The sequence below is a fragment of the Mixophyes fleayi genome, chromosome 4 (genome assembly GCF_038048845.1).
Source record: "Mixophyes fleayi isolate aMixFle1 chromosome 4, aMixFle1.hap1, whole genome shotgun sequence".
NCBI lineage: Eukaryota > Metazoa > Chordata > Amphibia > Anura > Limnodynastidae > Mixophyes > Mixophyes fleayi.
This window is the reverse complement of record NC_134405.1, coordinates 130,656,259-130,678,720: the sequence shown is the minus strand read 5'-3', so window position 1 is coordinate 130,678,720 and position 22,462 is coordinate 130,656,259. Positions and strand designations below refer to the sequence as shown.

Sequence of the window (22,462 nt, the reverse complement as noted above, 5' to 3'; positions counted from 1 at the left end):
TCATTCCGATCACAGCATTCCGGTTCCAGCGATCCTCTTCCAGCATTCCGATCACATCATTCCTGTAACAGTAATCCTCTTCCAGCATTCCGGTTCCAGTCCGACCAGCAATCCAGTTCCTGTTGCTCTCCCCTGCTAGTGTAATCACCATCTGCACCAGTCCATTCACTACATGCAGAGGAACATTATCAGGCCACCCAGCTTTGACTACGTAGTCACCAGTCCAGCTCCAGAACACAACCCAGTCTGGGTACAGACAGATCCTCAGGCGTGACAAAATTATTCCATTCCATCAAATGAATAACAATAGCACCAATGTGCAAGAAAAACTGGATCAGATATGCAACACACTCACATTTATTCATGGAACATTTGATAAATTAAACTAGTGCTGTATTCAATTATTTCAACAAACAGAGTGGTGTGACACAACCCGTTTCAAGGGAGCCAGAAGTTGTACCATCTATTGTTCTGTGCCTGTTCCATCCCCTGCGTTCAGGTAACTCGGGGGAAGCTACGGTTCAGCAGCACTGGGAATATTGGGCCAGTAACAACACAAGTCAAAATGAATTGTGTGTTCACTTGCGTTTGTGTGTGTCACTAATTTACTAAATGTGGGTTAGGACAATCATGTTGCCACACCCACTCTGGTCTGGAATGACTCAGATGCACAGAAGTGTAACACCGCCAAGAGTTTGGTATTGCTGTAGGGATGTTTCATTGAGGTTCTAGGTCACTCTGTACAATGTGCAGAGTGTCCATGATGACATGAGTTGGAAGCCGATAACGACCGACCACCTTAGCATCTGACATCTCTAAGAGGCTGACACTTGGCCTAAAGACACGCTCCCTGGACCAACGACACTGTACCAGTTTCTGGTTTCGGAGGGGACGTTTGTCGTACTCCAAATAAACTGCTTGAAATTACTCATTACAGACCATAAACACTTACAGCCTCCACAGCTTTGTCCACATTAATATCCTATATACTATAATATAAAAGGTTCTGTGTTGAAAAAAAAAACCTAAGTACGTATAAAGGAGCATAACATAATTTTTATTTGCCGCTACGGAGACACATATGTGAAACTTTCAACTACGTCTTTTCTGTATGCAATTAGCAATTTTTTCATTTTTTTTGGAGGGGGGTTTGAAACGAAATTACACAATGGCATCCCCCTGCCATGATCTTACATAGTGTTGTATAATGAGATGAGTGGTGTCAGGTGTGCAGTTGAATTGCCAATCATCCCATTAGTTTGTGATACATATAAGGCAATTATAGGGAAATTCTCCCATCCTTTTAGTGACCTCAACAATCTAATGTCTCACTTCCTTTAAAGGTCTGGTTACAATTTTAATTCACTTTTTTCTTATCTCTTATTTTTTAATATACTTTGTTTTTAATATTTTGCCTATATGTGATCCTAATAATAAATGCTTATTGCCCAATGATAGGAATCTCAATAGTTAATTTTTAGATATCATACGTATAGATAAAAAAACATTCTTATTGATAGAGAACTGGAGTGCCTTCTGTTCATATACTTATACCGTACTTCGGTTGTCTATATTGGAAGAGCATCCCCTCAAGGTTTTATTCAGAATAGGACTGAATGAATGTTATAATGAGGACAGTTCTATTCCTAGTGCGATAACCATTTCCTTTCTGTACCAGTTCATTCAGTTCCCCTGGAATGTAAGTTGCAGTCAGGATTATATCTCTCGGAATTGCCCAGTCCCATACTTCTAATGCTACTTTGCATAGGTATATTGACTTTGTGCCCCCCATTTTGTTTATATATGATACTGCGGTCAAGTTGTCCAAGCACAGCTGGACAGAGACCTCTTTCAAGTGGCTGTAGGCTAGAGCTTTCAGAGCCAATTTTGCTGCTCGTATTTCCAGTACGTTTATAAACCATTGGCATCCTTCGGTTGATTAGGGGTCCCTTACTGCTTTCACTTGGGAGAAACCTCCCCAACCTTTCAGGCAAGCATCTGTGGTGATTGTCATGAATGTAGGTGCGTCTAGAAGTGGTCGAGTAGGAGGTCTGAGGAAACTGTCCCATCTGGACAGCTCTCTTTTTACTCTCCCAGAAAGATGTATTATGTCTGACCAGGAATGTCAAGCATGAATCAAAGTTCTAAGGAGACCTTACAACTCTCTGCATAACAGGAGTAATTGTCGAAAACCAGGGGACATTGCAATCACCTTCTCAATAATTCTTGCTATCTTGCGGAGAACCATTCTGCACTTTTTTGAAGTTTTTACAATGCATTCCTTTGTGTCTAGCCATTGGAGGTACTGCTAAAGAAAAAGAACGGGTATTTAGGTCGAACCTGAGAAATATGATGGTCTGGGAAGGGGTAAGTATCTACTTTGGGATGTTCACAATGAACCCCAGGGGGTAAATGTATCATAGTGCAGGTTGTACAAGTCGCCGGAAATCGGCGAGATGACAGCTTAAATTTAAAGCTGCAGTGCCTTGTAAAGGGAAACTTCCCTTTACAAGGCAGCATAGCTTTAAATTTAAGCTGTCATCTCGCCGATTTTCGGCGACTTGTACAACCCGCGCTATGATACATTTACCCCCAGGTTTGCTAACAGAGAAAGAGTTAAGTCCCTGTGTCTCAAAAGCGTATGAATGTCTGAGTGCACTAATAGCATGTCGTCCAGATAAATGATACATTGGACAGTCTGCTGACAGAGATGTGACACCACTGCTTTCATGACTCTTGTAAAAGTGTAAGGGGCAATAAGCCAAAAACCATAACTGTCCACTGAAATCAACGGTCTCTCCAATAGAATCTGAGAAGGCGCCTGTGATTGGGGTGAATTGATATAGAGTGGAAAGCTGCTTTCAGATCTATTTTTATACAGAAGCAATCCCTTGTGAGAAGGTAAGGAATGTCTGGGATACCTTCCATATGAAACCTCTTTGGTTTCAAAGCTTTGACATTCAGGGACCGTCTTGCTTTCTTATAGGAAATAAGTGGATGGTCCACCCTTTGGCAGTTGGGGCCGCCAATTCTATTTTTCCCTGCCATAGAGCCATTGCCATTACTTCGTCTGAGGACTGCAGTTCCTTCAACAAGGAATATGAAATGCCAGGCCGGGGAAACGACTTAAAGGGAGGTTTAACCCAGACTGGATTGTTTTCAACAACCACCTGTCTGTGGTAATCTGATGCTACTCCAAATATGACTCTTTGAGAGTTTTCTGATGAAGAGGATATATGGGTGAACTTACCCTAACTGCTGCCTCTCTTAGCGTTGATCCATGTATTTGTGGATGATCTTCTGATAGCATCTTGGGATCTCTGCACAAAGTCTCCTCTTTGAGCTCTTCTTGTGTCTTGGAAGCAGAGGTTCTTGTAATCTCCTGTAATTCCCAATCTATAGAGGGAGACTGATAAGTTTCCTTTGGGGAAAAATGTGTGGGCTGTCTGTGGGTGACACCATACACTGACTACTGGTCCCCTCATGCTGCCAGCTACGGATAGAGACATTATGTCAGCTACAGGCTGAACTATGTTTGCTCCGAGAATATTTTTACTGCATATTCGGGAGGCTTGCAGCCTAACTCACCTGCAGTTGCTAGGTAGCAATTATCCCGATGAACAAAGCAAGGAACTAATGCCCAACATCTCCAGCCAAGCAAAGGATCGGAAAACTTCTCAGACATCAGTTGCAAGATATTTTGTCAGTGATAAAGTTATTGTAACAATGACGGCAGATACATTGAAAAATATATCCTAGAACTTGATGCAAAGGATGGTGTGCCTTTATCATTATTGTCACAACCACGTTTTTTAGGTCTGAATGGAGAAATGGCCTGCAAACGTGGTATTTCTCTGGAAAGAGATAGTATTAGAAAAATAGTAATTGATGAAGCCCGTAACCAAAAGAAAGAACTTCCAAGGTAGTATTTTCGGAAATACTACCTGTGCCACGCGCTAGTCCAGGGAGGCAGCGGGAGATTAGGGAGGTTAATGCGTGGCTAAAAGATTGGTGTAGGAAGGAGGGTTTTGGATTCTTAGAGCACTGGGCTGATTTCTCGGTCAGTTGCCATTTTTATTGTCGTGATGGATTGCACCTGAATGAGGAGGGGGCTGCAGTGCTAGGGGAGAGGATGGTTAGAAGGTTGAAGGAGATTTTAAACTAAGCTCCGGGGGGGAGGGGCAAGCAAGTATTTATGGGATAGACATTGAGGGTAGTAAGGAAGAATTTAACAAGAGTCAAGGGGGTGGAGAGGGGAGAAAGGGAAGCATAGCCGATAAGGAGAGGCCCTTTTTAAAGCAAAAAGAAATACCTAAGGGAGGCAATAGACTTAAGTGTATGCTTGCAAATGCAAGAAGCCTGACAGGTAAAATGGGGGAGTTAGAGCTAGTAGCAATGAATGAGCAGTATGATATTATAGGTATTCCGGAGACCTGGTGGGATGATACACATGACTGGGCAGTCAACTTGGAAGGCTATTCTCTCTTCAGGAGGGAAAGGGTAAATAAAAGGGTAGGAGGAGTATGTATTTATATTAAGCCAGAATTAAAACCAAGTATTCAGGAAGTTATATACGAGAATATTGGTGATAATATAGAGGCATTGTGGGTGGAAATATCCAGTGGAGGAAAAAGTTCAGAGAAGTTTCTGATAGGGATATGCTATAAACCGCCAGATATTAGTACGATTGAGGAAGCCCAACTTCTACAGCAAATTGAAAAGGCTACACAACTAGGTCAAATTTTAATTATGGGGGATTTTAATTATCCGGACATTGATTGGAGTACTGAGACCTGCGGTACAGCTAGGGGAAATAGGTTTCTGAGCACGCTAAAAGTCCATTACATGTCCCAATTAGTAGAGGAACCAACTAGGAACCGGACTATACTGGACCTAGTAATAACAAACAATGTAGAAGTAATATCAAATATTCAAGTAAAGGAGCACTTGGGAAACAGTGATCATAATATGGTCTCATTTGAAATTAGTTTCCAGAAACAACGGTATAAGGGATCAACTAGGACTTTAAACTTTAGAAAGGCAAATTTTAATATGCAAAAGGAGTCTATAAAGAGCATAGACTGGGACAAAGCATTTGAAGGAAAAAATACGGAAGAAATGTGGGCTGTCTTTAAAATGTTGTTGGAAACATACACGTATAAGTTCATTCCTATAGGAAATAAATGTAAAAGAATTAAGTCTAAACCAATGTGGCTAAATAAAAAAGTAAGGGAAGAAATGCAAAGGAAGAAGCGTGCATTTAAATTGTTTAAGTCTGAAGGGTCAGAGGAGTCCTTCCGTAGGTACAAGGAATGTAAAAAAACATGCAAAAGGGAAATTAGATTGGCTAAATTAGAAAATGAAAGGCATGTTGCAAAAGAAAGTAAGACGAACCCCAAAAAGTTTTTTAAGTATATAAATGGCAAAAGGATTAAAAAAGATAATATAGGACCCCTAAGACGTGAGATGGGTGAATTGATAAATGATACTAAGGAAAAAGCAGAGGTATTAAACACTTTCTTTTCTTCAGTATTTACCAGAGAGGAACAAATGGCAGGAGTAATACATAAAAATGGAAATGAAACCATACCATTAATCAATACTTGGTTGTCAGAGGAAGAAGTCCAAAGGCGACTGAAGAATATTAAGATAAATAAAGCTCCAGGTCCAGATGGCATACACCCAAGGGTCCTTATGGAGTTAAACTCGGAAATAGCTAAACCGCTATTCTTAATTTTCAGAGATTCAATCTCATCAGGCTCAGTACCAAGGGATTGGTGAATAGCAGATGTGGTGCCGTTGTTTAAAAAGGGGACGAGATCACAACCAGAGAATTATAGACCTGTAAGCCTGACATCAATAGTGGGGAAACTACTGGAAGGTATTTTAAGGGACAGTATTCAGGATTACTTGGTACGCAATAAAATTATTAGTGGGAATCAACATGGATTTGTGAGGGATAGGTCATGTCAAACTAATCTAATTAGTTTCTACGAGGAAGTTAGTGGGAACTTAGACCAGGGCAGGACAGTAGATGTGGTCTACTTAGATTTTGCAAAGGCCTTTGATACAGTGCCACACAAGAGGTTGGTTTACAAAATAAGAGAACTGGGTCTAGGAATCAAAATTTGTACTTGGATCGAAAACTGGTTAGAGAATAGGGAACAGAGAGTTGTGATAAATGGAACATTTTCTAATTGGTCAAAAGTCTTAAGTGGAGTACCTCAAGGTTCCGTGCTGGGACCACTCCTTTTTAATATATTTATTAATGACCTTGGTGATCGTTTAGAGAGTAAAGTTTTTTATTTTTGCAGATGACACTAAACTCTGTAAGGTAATAAAATCAGAGCAAGATGTAGCTTCTCTACAGAGGGACTTAAATAAACTGGAGGATTGGGCGGCCAAATGGAATATGAGGTTTAACAGAGATAAATGTAAGGTTATGCATTCAGGTATCAAAAACAAGAACGCAATCTATAAATTAAATGGAATTAATTTAGGAGAATCTATAATGGAAAAGGATTTGGGAGTGCTCGTAGACAGTAGACTTAGCAATAGTGCTCAATGTCAGCTAGCAGCTGCAACGCAAAAAAAGTATTGGCATGCATAAAAATGGGTACAGATGCAAGGGAAGACAGTGTAATTTTGCCACTGTATAAATCATTGGCAAGACCTCATCTTGAATATACAGTACAGTTCTGGGCACCACTCTATAAAAAAGATAATTTGGAACTAGAAAGGGTTCAGAGAAGGGCGCCAAAATTCATAAAGGGTATGGAGTCATTAAGTTATGAGGAAAGGTTAGCCAGTTTAGGCATGTTTACTTTAGAAAAGAAGCGTCTAAGGGGAGATATGATTACTATGTACAAATACATTAGGGGTCAATACAGAGAGCTTTCATGGGAACTTTTTACCCCAAGGACCATACACAGGACACGTGGTCATCCCCTAAGGTTAGAGGAGAGGAAATTTCACAACCAGCAAAGGAAGGGGTTCTTTACAGTAAGGGCAGTCAAGATATGGAATTCATTGTCAGGGAAGGTTGTGATGGCAGATTCAATAGATATGTTTAAGAAAGGGTTAGACAAATTTTTAGCGGAAAGGTGTATCCAGGGATACGACCGTTAATTAAAATGAAGGATTGTAGTGGATATAGGGTAAAAATAGGACTGCAATATTGAGTCTGGGGGGATTTTTCACAATTGAAACAGATTGGCGGTTACTTACTCTGGATTAATTTCAAATATAAGTGCAGGATCGCAGGAGATCCAAAATAGGTTGACCTTGATGGACTGGTGTCTTTTTTCAACCTCATCAACTATGTTACTATGTAACTTAAAAAAACCTCCCCTTGGACATATTGTATTTCTTAAAATGGATGTCTGCACATGCCAAAGAGTGAACTATTTTGCATTCAATGTCCAATTAATTTGTGACAAGTGTTAGTTACCAAGACACTTGCAGCAAAAAAAACCAAAAACACTGAAGCGCCTCAGACCAGCAACATTCACCAGATCTTAGTGGAAGAAGATCTGCAAGATTATGAACTTAAAAAAAGAACAGGTTCTTGGCATTGTAACTAATGCTTCAAACATGATTAGTACAGTGAAACTAATGAATGCAGATTATGAAGGTGACCCACAGACAGAAGTACACTTCACATTCAGAAATATAGGATTGAATGAAACTGAAGAGCACGCTCCTGCAGCTGAGGAACAAACTAAAGTTGCTACTGAACAACAACAATATGATCCTTTAGATGATCTTGTTGAAGCTGCCGCAAAACTCTTCTAAATTCATCACATGCGCTGTATTGTGCACACAAATCAGTTGGCAATAACAGACAGTCTGCAAGAAGGGCATGATTGGCAATGAAGGCAATTAGTTACTCCTGCCAGAACACCTAACGTTGATTTAATTTTGAAGGGTTGCGCTGGAAAAGGGGCAATTGTAGATCAAGCCACATGCTGGGGCAGTACCTACTTAATGACTCCGCGCTTGCTTGACCTGAAACCCTTTCTGTTGACATGGCTAACCCTCAAGTGACGCTAAGCCAAGGTCAGTAGACACAGGTGACAGAATTGGAAGAATTGCTTCATCACCTATTTACAGTAACTAACAAATGACAAGTTAAGGACCTAACTCCAGGCATTTTCTTGAGGGACTGGAGTAAACTGATGTTTCACCTGTCCAAAGAGTAGGGTTAATTGCAGATGGTATTGCTGTTTCAATGAAACAAAGAGAGGCACTATTATTAGAAAACAAGATTCTTTTGGCAGCTGTTCATGTAGACCCAATGCATCGGATTCTGCTGGATGATCAACAGCTGACTAAAGGGAAAGATGCTATGTTTTAGGTAGCAGTTAGGATGAAGGAGTTACAGGAATGTCAAAAGGAATAAGAAGTTAGTGTTGCCGCCATGTCTACAACCTCATCAACTGAGGATGAATTTGATTTTGAAAAATATTTGTATCACAAGAAGCATACAAAGCATAGCCACATAGAATGGATTCCTCTCAACAATAGAGAACAAATTAAATACATTTCGTCTAAATTTCTCACTTGCACTAAAAGAAGTAGAAATACATGATCAGTTCATCAAAACTAACAGTGCAAGAAGCAATTCCTCTATATCTTTAAATTGTAAGATTCGTTGTCCTGATGGTTACTGCTTTGCCAGATTTGAGGGTGTTCATGAAGGAGGATCTGATTGAGGAAATTCTGAGGACAAATTCTTCATAGATTTATTTAAAGTATTAAGTGCGTAACAGTGTATTGAATATTTTATCTGACAGCATTTTTTGTTCAGGTTCTTTTCTCAAATAAATATATTTTGTTGCTATTAAACATTTTGTAATGTAATTATAAACAGTTTGTAAGTAGAGCACAATTTACGTATCATATTCTATTAGTCTTAATTTTATATATTCTTTAGTTTTAAAGTATATCCTATTATTATTAAATTAATAGTTTGTTGCATATTTCATTTCATAGGAAGTGAGAAAAGTTTTCTTGTTCATGAATTTTAATCAAATATAATTTATGTTCTATTAATCTAAGTAGGCTGATTAACGTGGTGGTGATTAAATGCCTTGTGCTACCATTTTGCTACAGTACATTTGTTATTAATAATTAATATACATTTGCCATTTATGGAGTCGTACAGTTGAAAAATAGAAGAGTTGGAGTTGCAGGTTTGGTGTATATTATTATTATTATTATTAATTTTTATTTATAAGGCGCCACAAGGTGTCCGTAGCGCCGTACAGGGACAAACAAATTACAATACAATGGGAGACAGCACAGTACAGTTAACAGTAAGCACAGTAACTCAGTAAGCTCAATGCACAGCTAGAGAGGGCGGGGAAGGGGGAGGGAGGATCCGCAAACGACGGGACCCAAGAAGGAGGGCGCGGAAGACAGGGAGACCCCCAGAGGGGGGAGGAGGGAGCGAGAGTGGACGTGGGGTGGAGGACCCTGAGGAGGGCTAAGTAGCTGGAGAGCAGAGTTAAAAGTGGTGGAAACAGGAGAGATGGCCCTGCTCAGAGGAGCGTACAATCTAAGGGGAGGGGTGGACAGAGAGACACAGGGGAGAGAGGGAGAGTAGGGGGACGGAGGCAGAAGATAAGGTAGGAAGTTAAGTGGGAGACAGAAAGGCTTTAAGAAAAAGGTGGGTTTTTAGGGCCCGTTTGAAACTGGACAGATTAGGGGAAGTTCTGATGGAGGGAGGGAGCTTGTTCCAGTGGAGGGGGACAGCGAGGTCGAAGTCTTGGATACGCGCGTGGGAGGTTATAAGGGGGGAAGAGAGGCGACGGTCAGAGGCAGAACGGAGAGGGCGGGAAGAAGCATGAATAGAGAGGAGGGTGGAGATGTAGGGCGCAGTGGAGTTGGTGAGGGCCTTGTAGGTGAGTGTGAAGAGTGTATACAGCCCTATGCTACAGAGCACTATTTATTAAAATAACATTTTCTGAGACCATTCAACCTTAATAGTGGATTTGATCTGATCATTGGCAGGAACAGGTGCTGCACTACTCTCTATAGATATATAAATATATGATGTTCCTTAGACAACTCTAAACTATTTTGTATATCCCAAAATAAGGTAGGACAATAAAAATTTCTGGAAGTAATTTAAAACCTGCATTTGATGTGCACCACAAAAATCCATTGTTTTGTACCAATGTACATGGATCGTTTGGCAAGCACAGATAAGTGTGCATACCTACCCTATGCTCTCGGGAGATCCCTCTGCAAAGTGGACAGAGAGGTGGGAAATTAAATATCTTCAAACTTTTGCATAATGTAAACATCACATCAAAGATCATCTTTATTGCATATGGCAGGTTTGTATGTGTGTGAAGCAGCTTAATTCATTGTTAAATGTGCTTCTCCACCAAAGTCCAAAATGGGTGCCATTAACATCATTCTTAGGGACTGTAAATGGTCATGAAACTCTCTGTGCAGCAAGGAACGCCCATAAAATGCACCCTCTCTACACCTTTATCTCATTTCAATAATTTAGCTCAGTAAAGGAAGTCTTGATTGTACAATGCTGTGCAAAATTAGGCACAGTTTATGCTTATTCTGTACTTTGAAAGGAACACATTACTCCTCTCTGTGCAGGCAAACATCTGCTCCTCTACAAATGCCATCTTGGAATGTAAACACATGCGCTTTTTATGTAAATAGAAGTTTTTCAGATTATAAATGAGGCCTAATCTTCCCAAATGGCCAGGAGACTCATGAATTTCGGGGAGCCCTCCCAGACTCCTGGCAGAGTAGGCCATTCTACCCCATCTCACTTTTTTTCTGAAGTGGGCGAGGCACGGATGACACAATTCAATGCAAATCGTGTCCTCATGGCCCAGACCCCTGCTGCAGGATGATTCAAATCGCCATCATGCACTTGTCCCTTGGAGGTCCAAAAAATAGGCAGGTATGAATGAGGTCCATGGTGTACTTTACACTTAATTGGTAAGATTCAATTTGGTGCAAATTGACGCGATGTGTCTCCGGAACAGTCCGTGGTGACACATCACGTTAGGGTTTTTACTTAAATCTCCGCTCATTTTCCCTTGTGTCCTACAGACATGAGGGAAAATGAGCATATATTTCTGTACCATATTAGCCAGCAAGGAGCACAGCAGGACACTGATGCAATGTCAGGCAACTAATTGAATCTGCACCAATGAGTATTTCCATATACCACCATTATATTTTACCAAATGGTTACACTTCTGTTAGCAATGTGGAAATTGATGGTCCACACATATGGACAGGACCATCAATACATATGGACAGACAGATCAATCAGAGGAGGAGCGTCCAGCCTGCCAGGTAGTGTCAGGAAACCCCTCTTCAGTGGTAGTGTCAGGAAACCCCTCTTCAGTGGTGCTTTAGCCATAGGCTAGAACTGCTAATGGCGTCCTGAAAACAGCGTTAGCAATCAGGGCCAAACTCTGAAAAGTTAAACTTTTCTGAGCTTGATAAATAGTTCTACTTTGCTGTCCCCATTGAAAATAATGTGGACTGATGAATTCTGACTAATGTAGGACGTATCTCTGATATAAAGCCCTATAACTCATCTGTCTGAGGGCTTGTTAAACAGGCCCCTAAATGCTTTAAAATAATGCTGAGTGTAGGAGGTCCAAGAAGTCGTCATAGATCTTGTGGTAATAAAGAGATCATTCTGTTGGCCCCCCAGAATGTGTGGCTATATCTCCTCTCCCTGCAGGGAGAGATGTTGTATCCTCACCTCCGAGGTAGCTCAGAGCACATGGACAGCAAGAGATGAGCATACACAGCGGACATCGTCCTCTACATCCCCCCTCCTATCATCTGACCGCCAATTCTCCTGAGACCCTGGCCTGTACTCGGGGCTTCCCCTGGGTGCCCCTGCTCCCTTGTATCTGGTGTGCAGCGTACTAATGGCTGCACAGGTTCCCTCGTCCGACCTCTACTCTCCCCATAACCACCCGCTACTGTTCTCCGGCCTAAGCGCCTTTTCCCCTCCATGTAAACACAACGCGAAGGGGCGTGTCTCCTGTTGGGGGCGTGGCTTCCATCGTCCTCCTACAAGTTAACGTTCAACGCCCAGCTCTCCGGTAGGTAACCAGTTGAAATGAAAGAGGGCGGAGCATTGTTTGAGATTGAAGTAGAAAAATGGGCGGGGCCTCCTTTCATTCCATTGACGGCCATTTTCCTCTCGCGCTTGCTTGTTAGAGCTTAGGGTCGAAGGCGTGGCTTATTGCCCCGCCCATTGCTCCTCCCCGGTTGTTTTCGCTTAGTAATGTATTGGTTCCCGTCCATGATGGGCGTTTATACTTAGCCAATAAGCTGTCGCGCACGGTGGCGCCCTGTGCAGGGTGTTGGAGGTGGGATTTCCCCCTGTGACAGAGGAGAGCGGGTGGACGTTTACCGGAGACCGGAACCGAGTGTATAATCCTAGGCGAAGGTAGGAGGGGCAGAGCATGATAGAGTAAGACCGAGCAAGTTAAGGGTGGGTCTAGTAGGCTTGGAGTACTGGGCTAGATTCGTGGGGTCTGCAAGGTGGCAAATGCCCGGGTGGTGGTGGAGGGGCTGTACGGGGAGCCGGGGAGGACACGCTGCTCTGTGGGGTCAGAAGTGGGGAAGGGGCTGATAAGGGATGTAGTGGAAGGGGGCGGGCAGCCCTAATGATGTGTTGTAATATTGTGGATCACGGTAACATTTGGTAGAGATGTCTCGGCAAGGTGAGCTGGGGCCAGCAGCCTAATAGTCCTGCTTGGTAGTAATCATCAGCTTGGTAACATTGGCGGAACGAGCTGTGGTGTATGACATGTCGGTGCTCTATACAGGACTATCATACATGAGGTTCACTGAGGAACAACAAATGGAAAATACATGATATGTCGGTGAGAACTCTGCACAAACAAATAATAATAAACAGACGCAACTTTGCAGCCATTGGTAACTCGGCTCTGGGAGATCCTCCATATGTTGGAGTCGAGGCGATTTGGTTTAAATCGGTGACATAGACGGGCAGTGCAATCCAAGCCTCTTACTGGTGCATCCGTTTATTAATCATCTGGACTATCCATACCGGCTGGGTTACTCCGGCATCAGTGTCTGACTACGGTGCATATAACCACACAGCAGTATTGCATGCAGCAGTCTGGTGACATTTATATAAAGGTCCCCAAAGGGTTCTGTTTCTACTACTTACATCTGACTGTCACTACGGGCAGTGCACACACATCTCACCTAATAACATCTGTGAGAAGGGAGCTTGGTAGATGGAAACCTGGTTACTGCATCGACATAAAGACTTGTGCCCCCCATCCCTGGCCAGTGACTTGGATCAGTAAAACTGACTTACATATTACATCACAGCAGTCTGATTAACCTCCTCACCTGTTTACACATCACACTACAGTAAGCTATGTGTGTGTGTCAGTATGTGCAGCATCATAGCACCCAATCACCAAAAGCTGATATTACAGAGCCCCCCTATGAATTGGTTCCTGTTTAATGACATTGATAACATTAGGTTGGGTTTAGTTCTCCTTTAAGGCTTGCAGGAACCGAGCTTTTAGGAGAAAAATAAATGGATAAACTGTTGTATGGTGCTTGTTTCTAATGATCCAGTGTGTTATATACATCATCATTGCATGCTTTATGTGTATATTTGCCATATTTTCCCAAATTGCTTATACACCAGCTGAAAAGAAAGCACAAACATGAATTATTAGGTATTAAATCCAATGCGTTTTTTTTCCCTTTACTGCAAAAAAATATGCAGTCTTCGGGAACAGGGCTTTTCTCATAGATCACTTTCCTAAGGCCAGTAAAGGATGAAATGCAGAGGAGAATGTATGGATCGCTCGCACATTGTGTATGTATGTGGGGGTGGTTATACAGTGTGCCACATAACTGAGCGCTTGTCACCTTCTGGGGTTAATACTGCTCTACATCGGCCATGGGGAGGTTCGGTACAACGGGCTTATTTAATATTTTGGTTCAGAATATGCATCAGCGCTGCTATGTTAATTTAAGGAACCGATCCGGAGATCTAGTGACAAGATGGTTAGATAGGCCCCAGCCATGTGTATCGTCCCTATCTGCACGGTACTGTCCGCCTGTCGGGAGTTACATCCTCTGATCAGTGTTCCTCCCCCGGTCACCCTGTACCGCTCATAGCGCACAGGCAGCGACTCGCAGACATAGTCCTCTACATCTCCCTGCTCATGTCTATCTGCCCATCAGTTCTCCTGTGACCCTCTACCCTCCGCTTCTCTTGTCTCGGGTGGGCTTCCCCCCACCTCTGCTGCCGCCATAACCACCCGCTGCTACTCTCCGGCCTATGCTCCTTTCTTCCCATGTAAACACGACACGAAGGGGCGTGTCCTCGAGTGGGGGCGTGACGTCCGCCGTTCTACACGATAACATTCCACGCCCAACGCTCAGGTTGGTAACCAATAGCAATGGAACAAGGCGGGTCATTGTTCGTCATAGAAGTAGAACAGTGGGCGGGATTTAAATCCATTGACTACCGTTTTCCGCTCGCGCTTGCCTGTTAGAGCTCAGGGTCGGAGGCGTGACTTGTTGCCCCGCCTATTGGTCCTCCCTGATCTTTTTTTCTCTCGGTAACTTATTGGGTTTCGTCCATGATGGGCGGTTGACCTTGGCCAATAAGCTGGCGCGCCCCGTGCGGGGCGTCGGAGGCGGGATTTCCCCCTGTGACAGAGGAGAACGGATGGACGCTTACCGGAGAGCGGAACCGAGCATATAAGCCTAATCGAAGGTAGGGGGGGAGAGAGCAGGAGCACCATAGTATGAGACGGTATAAGTTATGGGTGGATCTAGTAAGCTGGGAGTAACGTGATGGCTTCATGGGGTCTGCAAGGTGGTAAATGCTCGGGTGGTGGTGGGGACAAATGTTAGAGAGAAGTGTGGTCTGTGGGGCTAGTAGTGGGGGATGAGCTGATATGGGATATATTGGAAAGATGGGGGGTAAATGTGAAGCATAAGATTTGGTGGTACAGTTGTCCCTCGGTATGGTGAGCATGGTGCCATTCGGCTCTCAGGAGGTGCTGTGTGATTTGGGGACAGTGGATGGGGTTCTTGCCAGTGCTAGTAATGGGTGGGCTCTCAGTACTGTGGGATGTGGCAGTGGGTCACATTATGGTGTGGTGGCTATTTTCTGTACTCGGGAATCTCACAACAGTTTTTGTGTAATATATTTACTTTGTGGCTAATGTCTGTGCTTACGAAGCATTAATATTAAGGTTTCTCGGTGTTGTTCAGTGGGTACTGTAATGCTTTCAGCAACATCCCAAGTTTTTAACAGATGTCACCGAAAATGTGTCGGTTTCTAAGACTAACAAACATGGTCAATACAGTTGTAAGCACATTTGTCTGCTGCATAAGTGACTATTTATTGATGAGGGGTATTTCAAATGCAAGTGAATTGTATAATCATGTAAATCCATGTCATATTGAGAGGCAGTGTGTTGTGCAGATTCCACCTGTATAACATCCATTTACTTGCCCGGAATATGCGGGCCAATGTGTATTTATTGTTGGTGTGTTAGTTGATATATTGTGAGAAGGGGGGTGTTGTTAGTCAGGGCTTGGAGACTGATATCTTATATCCTACAAGATATACTATGAATATTTTGGTGGGATGTTATTGTTAGTAGTGCTGGCCTACTGAACAATTGTTGCAACAATAATGTGGAAAATAGTAGTAGTCCTTATGTGTTGTGATAACATGTTTACTGTACTGTCTTGCTCTTCTGTGACTGCCAGAATGCTTTGTTTATTTAGAAAGTCCTTCAGAAATGGCTCAATGGGTGCTTCCATTATTCTGTGAAAGTTTACACAGCACCCCAAGTAAGTGGCTTAAAATAAACCGCACTGTTAGCAGAAACATATGCTACAGTAGTTTTTTGCCTGTTTAAGGTACTGTTATGTTGATATTATGCAGATGTAATGATTAGATATATTAATGTATTTTCTGAACCTTTGTTACACTAGTATGCTACAGTGTTTACAAAGACATGGATTTAGAATATCCATTTGTTATAATGTGCCAACATATGTAGGGATTAAACCTGCTTAAAATGCAGACACACAAAGTACCAGTGTGACAGTACATTTAGATATAATAGGAAGTCCTCCTTTTCCAACACATGGCACTTAAGATATAAAAAGGATACTTGTCTAGTTTGCTCCTTATTTAATATCTGCATATCTTTTTGTGAGCAATCATAGATTTACATTTGCTTCAAGACCTAAATAAGTATAGTTAAAATACAATATTTAGTATGTTTCGTAAAATTATGTGTAATTGAATTTTGCGAATTAAATTATTCACATAAACTTAGGGGTATATTTACTAAGCTGTGGGTTTGAAAAAGTGGAGATGTTGCCTATAACAACCAATCAGATTCTAGCTGTTATTTTGTAGAATGTACTAAATAAATGATAACTAGAATGTGATTGGTTACTGTTGGCAACATCTCCACTTTTTGAAAACTGCAGTTTAGTAAATATACATCTTAATATTTTTGTTCTATTATAAGTTTTTGTTTTCATAAGTACTGTTTCACTGTTAGGTACATTTTAGTCAGACCAATCCTTTTCATGGACTAAATGCGTTTTTTAAAAGTTTCACAGTGGCATGCTTAGCTTCATCAAGAAAGGCTAAAGCACATGTATATAGTTGCCAAAATATAATCTGGTACTTCTTTCCTACTATAGATTTCACATTTGGTTAAAATGCCGAATTTCAATGACTATTAGACTACATTTGTGATTTCCTTATCATCTACATTGATTATTATACTAAGCTGCTCTCAGGCAATGATCTCATGTCGATACAAAAATTTCATATAAAAGTGATTTACATGTGTTATCCTTCCTATCTACTTTTTAACTTGAATGTGCATGTTGTAAACTAAGCTTAAGTACTCTATTTATTGACATCTGGATTGCCCATTCTGTCTAAGTAAACAAATATTTCATGCTTCCTATATTGTACATTCCTAAAGACTCATAGTAGCAGTATGTATTTCATAAAAAAATAATAATCAGACAATGATCATGTTTGTGGCCATTTGATTGAATTGTGGATAAATTGCAATATTGCTCAAGTTTAAATGAGTCAAAATCAAGAGATTGTTCATTTAAAATGGATGCACACTGTCCTTACTGACATGCAGATACCAACATCAGAGACGAGAGAATTTTGAATGTGAGTCGCTATATATCATAGTGCCAAAACCACTTGATTGGCTAGCTCAAGCAGCTTTGAGAATTTGAGCCCTTTTAAAATCTTATTTTTGATAGTTTTTTTTTCTTTTAAAAAAAAAGGGGGGATGTATGTAAAAAGTATTTTATGTTGTACAGATTATGGACAAAGAAAAAGCAATCCATAAAATCAAAATAAATACTTTGAGCAGTCAAACAAGAAAAAAAGCCACCATGTTTTTGAAAGTGATAGATGATAAAAAAAATATACTAACTTACATCAGTCACATGATCTTACATTCCCCAATGCAAACTGCGAGATAGTCTCTAGTTTGCTGTCTGTGGTTTTGTTTTTAGCTGTTCAGTCTAATTATATTGCTGCTGCCTCAAGTCAATGACTTGCAGAGCATGGTGAACTTTCAGCACTGCAACGTGCTGTGTTTAGAACCAAAATACTCACTTATAAAGTAGTTGTGAAGCCATAAATGTAAAGTGGTGGTATATTTTCATAAATTATGAACCACTTTATTTAGTCTTCAACAAATAATTGTGATGATGCTTCACTTTATGTCCTAACTGCACAGACCCCTCTTCCATCACACACACAAACTCACTGTAATGTATTAAATACATAAATCCTCTGTGTTGAATTTTACATCCATCGTTACTGTTTGTCATTTAATGAAACATTGTTGGTCTTGATAGGTAGATTTGTTGCATATTCTTAAAAATCATTCCGTGCATCTTTAGTTTGGCCATTTTATTGGACAGTGACTTTATTATAAAGTTGTCTTATAGTTGGAGGGGAAATAACTATGACAAATACTATTTTACATTTTCTTAACCCAATCCCTGCAGGGACAGGTTAGTGTCTGGGATTTGTTCAGCTCTGTTTTTAATAGTAGGTCACATGTCTTGCAATCTACTCCTACACACCATAATTTTAGGTGCCCAAATTGTCCTATCTATCTTTCCAATAGAACCCCTATTGATGTCAATATACTGACACTTTTCATCCTCAAGATATAAAGGGCCACTACACCACAGAGAGCACATAGCAGTATTCAACAGTTAAGACAATGGACTATGTGAGGCACATGATTGGACAGGTTCTACAGCCTGCATTGTACAAAATAATGTGGAACCCCAGGAGTCAGTCGAATCTAAGAGCCAGCAGAAAGCTTAAAGGAGTCATGGCAGATGTGTATCCATTGACAGTTAATGAATGTAAAATATATATGCCAGCAGTAATGTTTTTAGATGTATTGACTACCTGGCACCTGTTGCCGAGATTTATGAATTCCACATTTCTGTTGCACTTTGTATGGTGTGATAGAGAAAGATGAAACAATTTGGGCATGGTATTCATGTAAAGGTTGCATGGGAGGGACTTCACCTTCCTACTGAGGTTGGGGTGATCCTTGCTGCACTTGCCCTTAGTTGAGTCTATTTAATAGAATCTTCTGCAGTGTGCTTGGTTTTTTTTGCACATCATGTGTTCAAGTTTTGCAAATTGCAAAATAACTGCAGTAGGATTACTAACTTTTTCCTGAAATATAAAAGCTTATAACCTTGTATATAGTTTTCTGCTACACTTTTTTTTTTTTTTCTTTTTTTCTTTTTTTCAAATCATTAATTTTCTCTAGTGTTGGTAGAGTCCTGGTTTTAAAGCTGCATTACCACCTAGGAAAACCTTTTCTTAAACTTGACCCTTCCTCCCCCCGATCCTTATCTGGAGCCCTTGCGACTGGTCCATGCATGGAACTCTCCTGTTCCTGTCAGAGACCCGACCGCAAACTGAGGGTGATGGGTTGAGTCTGCAGCTTGTTGGGCCTTCTGCAGCCATTTGATGTTGGTCAATCAAATTAGTTTGCCTGTTTTTGTATTGCTTCATGTAGCCTCTTTTCACGGAGCTAAAGCCACATTATTATTTTGTTGTTACTTAAATTGAAGAGTTGTGGTCGATCATTGATCAGTTTTCTTTTATTCAAATTGTTTGGAAAATAATTTGTTTAAATTTTACCAAAGTGCAATTCAGTCCCCTCTCAATGGCTGCTATATAGTTACTCCTAATATTAACTGGGTCAAATTAGTAGCTTTTCATATTACGTGTACAGTTTGTAAGCTTAATATGAACACACAGTATTTGCAGATTCCTGTTGGTAAGTTATGCACGTTTGGTACAGCTGAAAATATTTTTAGAATTGAAATAGAATTTGAAAAGCCTATGATTCATCAGTTGTCATGTGACTGTGGTTGCCATGGTAGTCCATGACACTGTATATATAAATAATGAATAGCAGTCTGAAGAAACAAACCAAGAAAAAATGGTTAATACCATCATTCTTCTAACTTGCCAGAGTTATGTTAAAAGAACAAAATAAAAGAACGCACATAATTTTTTTTTTTCATGGGATTGCTGCTTTAACTTTCTGTAGTGTAAAGCTCGACCACCATAGGATTTTGATGGTAAATTATCTAATTTTTCTAATATATCTATAGTTCACCCAGTTGTTTGAACTATTGGCACCTTTCAAATTGTTCCCATCTAAAGAGAATAATCAATTCCACAAACTATTTTTAGGGTATTTTCATCTTGCCATGTTCATCCATATATTCTTGTAAATAATATCAAAAAGTCTGCTTTTCTGGTTGGTGAACATTTACAAGTAACAACTTTTTTTTTTATGCTTTTATTGGATAATTGCTAACTATGCATGTATGTACACACAAATATAATTTGTACACCAAAACAAGTGTAAATGCTTTGTGATGGAATTTTTTTTTATATGTACATACTTCTTTGTAAATATTCATATGTCTGATGTATTGTTATGAGGCCTCCCATAGAACTTTAGTTAAACTGTCGCACTGTATGGAATTTGCTGTTATCGTCTGTTGTAGTGGTTACTAAGTACTTAAAATTAAAGCGTGTACCATTGTAAAATATTTGTTGGTGCTCTTCATTTAAATAAAACTTAAAGACCCTTTGTAGTTTATTAACCTCTCTTACCTACCATAGGTGCATCACTGGCGCCCGACTATGTTCTCAGGATGAAGCGCCGAGTAGATGACCCAGAGGTAGCGACTTATCCTCCCCAACCTCGCCGAATCGCTGAGACATTCACCCATCAACACCGTGTACTTGCTCCAGCACCTCCTGCATATGAACCACAATCTGATGCAATGCAGCCCGCAGCGGGCATCCAATACTCTGTAACACCTGGTTACCAGGTAATTTCCTCCCTGCTTCTAATTTTCAATTTTTTATATTTTTGTTATGCGTGTATGTGCCTGTAAAATGTCACAAGAAGTGTAATAATCTGATTAGAAAAAGGAGTGCTTTGAATGCTTGCGGTCTTTAAGTTAGAAAAGCAGTCTCCCACAACTTAAGGTGATGAGTCTAAATGATGGGCAAAAACTCCTTCTCTGTTACAGGTGTTTTTAAGCTCTGGTGGATGGAGTTCCCTGTCTACACTCCCCCCCCCCCCCCCCCCCCCCCTCCCCCCCCTTTTTTTATTTGTAAAGGTTAATCACTATTGAGTGACTGGGTCGATGCACCCCCTCCTTAGCTCAATCAGTCACATTGGATAGATTGAGCTCCTTGAATGCTATTGCCTGCTTTTCTAACTAGAAAAATGCTTGTTTTCGTAGTGTCCATATGGCACAGTCCTAACAAATATTTGCATATTACAGCCACTTGCAGGATATTCCAGCAGGTAACAGGTCACATATTAATAACAAGTAAATATTTGTAGAACAAATAGCATGAGGTGTACATCTTCTGACATGCACTTTCCTATTCCATTTGACGTTTAGTAGCTCCCACTTACTAGATATACATTTCTTCTAACTAAAAATGTCTCCTGGGTTTAAATTAACTTTACTGTGTTCACTATATAAATCTTTTGATAAATAGAAATACATGCATGATGAGGGGTAGGAAGTTCAGGTCAGAATTTGGCTAAAGAATGATGGGGGTTAAATCATTTTCTAAGTAAATTACAAATAACTCCACTGTCTATAGAGTTTTTATTCATTTCAAGATGAAGTTTTTGTAACCAAATCATACCATAGTAATTCTGCTCCTTCAGTGGGTGGTCCTGGACTCTGGCTTTTCCATTCAACCTCACATGCACTGGCCAAGTCATGCTGCTTACATTTAAGCAATTCATCCCTTTTTTGACATCATGCCTCAAGTCTTTGTCCATGCACTCATTTGTTGTCTTTTTTGTAATTCTTTTAAGTGGCCATCCCTTCCACAGGCTGTCCTCACTGGATTCCACTATGATTGCCCCTGTGAGACTTCTTCACCTCACCAACTACACCTCAGCTGTCCCCTGTCTGTTAATCGTTGCATTAGGTCCACTACCTTTTTAAGGATTAAATAGTCTCCCAGCTGAGCTCTTTGCTGGTTCCAAGAGCTGTTGCGCACTACTTTTCATATCCTGTTGACTTGCATGTCAAAAGGAGTGTTCTAGGACGGCTCCTCTGTAATGCTCCACTTTGCTCCATTAGACTTTCTCAGCATTGAAGTCAGTGGTGGGCAACGTTGATATACTTTAATGAGCAGTCCTCCAACTTTCCAAAAGGCTCCACCACATGCCTCTCAAGCCTCTCTCATTTTTACTTAATATTACAACTATTTCTCCTAGCTTCTTCTCCCTCTTACCCACAGAGAAGGGTAAGAGAGCACACTCTGACTGCAGTGTGCTCCACTCAGCTGTGTAATAGGACAACCCATTGTTTATCCTATTATAATCAGCACTGCAGCTAGCAGAGTGTGTTAGACTACTAACCACAGGTTTGGCCAGTCCAGGCAGGCAGAGGCTTAGTTGCCAGGTATGAAAAAAAATGAATTGTATAAAAAAATGTATGTCCAGCCATTAAGTGGGCCATTACCTCCAGAGTCTTTATAAATAATATAAGTGTGGGCAATAATTGCCAATTTTCTATTATTATTGCACATATTACACTGTCTCTACCCGGTTACTTCTTAATGCCACTGGGCTGGTAAACTTTTATGGGGAGTACGCTGGACTGGATACTATGTGACCTCTCTGCTTTATGCAGAGGAGGTCACGTGACAAGACAGTTGTCTGCTTTCTTTCTGATAAGCTGCCTTCTCTTGCATATTGGGACCAACCCACCCGCACTGAGTGTAGGCAGCAGGAGCATTTTTGATTGGACTGTTCATCTGCTAAGGAGTGGAATATACAGATATTAAAGT

General features: G+C 40.8%; 1 protein-coding gene across 6 annotated transcripts in view; it reads left to right on the top strand.

Annotated features, from left to right (window-relative positions):
* The first annotated feature begins 12,333 nt into the window (after positions 1-12,333).
* The window catches only part of SIN3A (SIN3 transcription regulator family member A), a 36,387-nt gene continuing 26,258 nt past the window's right edge, over positions 12,334-22,462 (top strand). For 2 of the 6 annotated variants that reach the window (XM_075208259.1, XM_075208265.1), the window contains exons 1-3: positions 14,512-14,782; positions 15,808-15,873; positions 20,255-20,466. In XM_075208259.1, the coding sequence (XP_075064360.1) occupies positions 15,822-15,873; positions 20,255-20,466 (264 nt within the window). In that variant the 5' untranslated portion in view covers positions 14,512-14,782; positions 15,808-15,821. Of the gene's footprint in view, positions 12,455-14,511; positions 14,783-15,807; positions 15,874-20,254; positions 20,467-22,462 lie in introns of those variants that run through there. The other 4 variants (XM_075208260.1, XM_075208264.1, XM_075208261.1 and 1 more) reach the window with 4 other exon arrangements.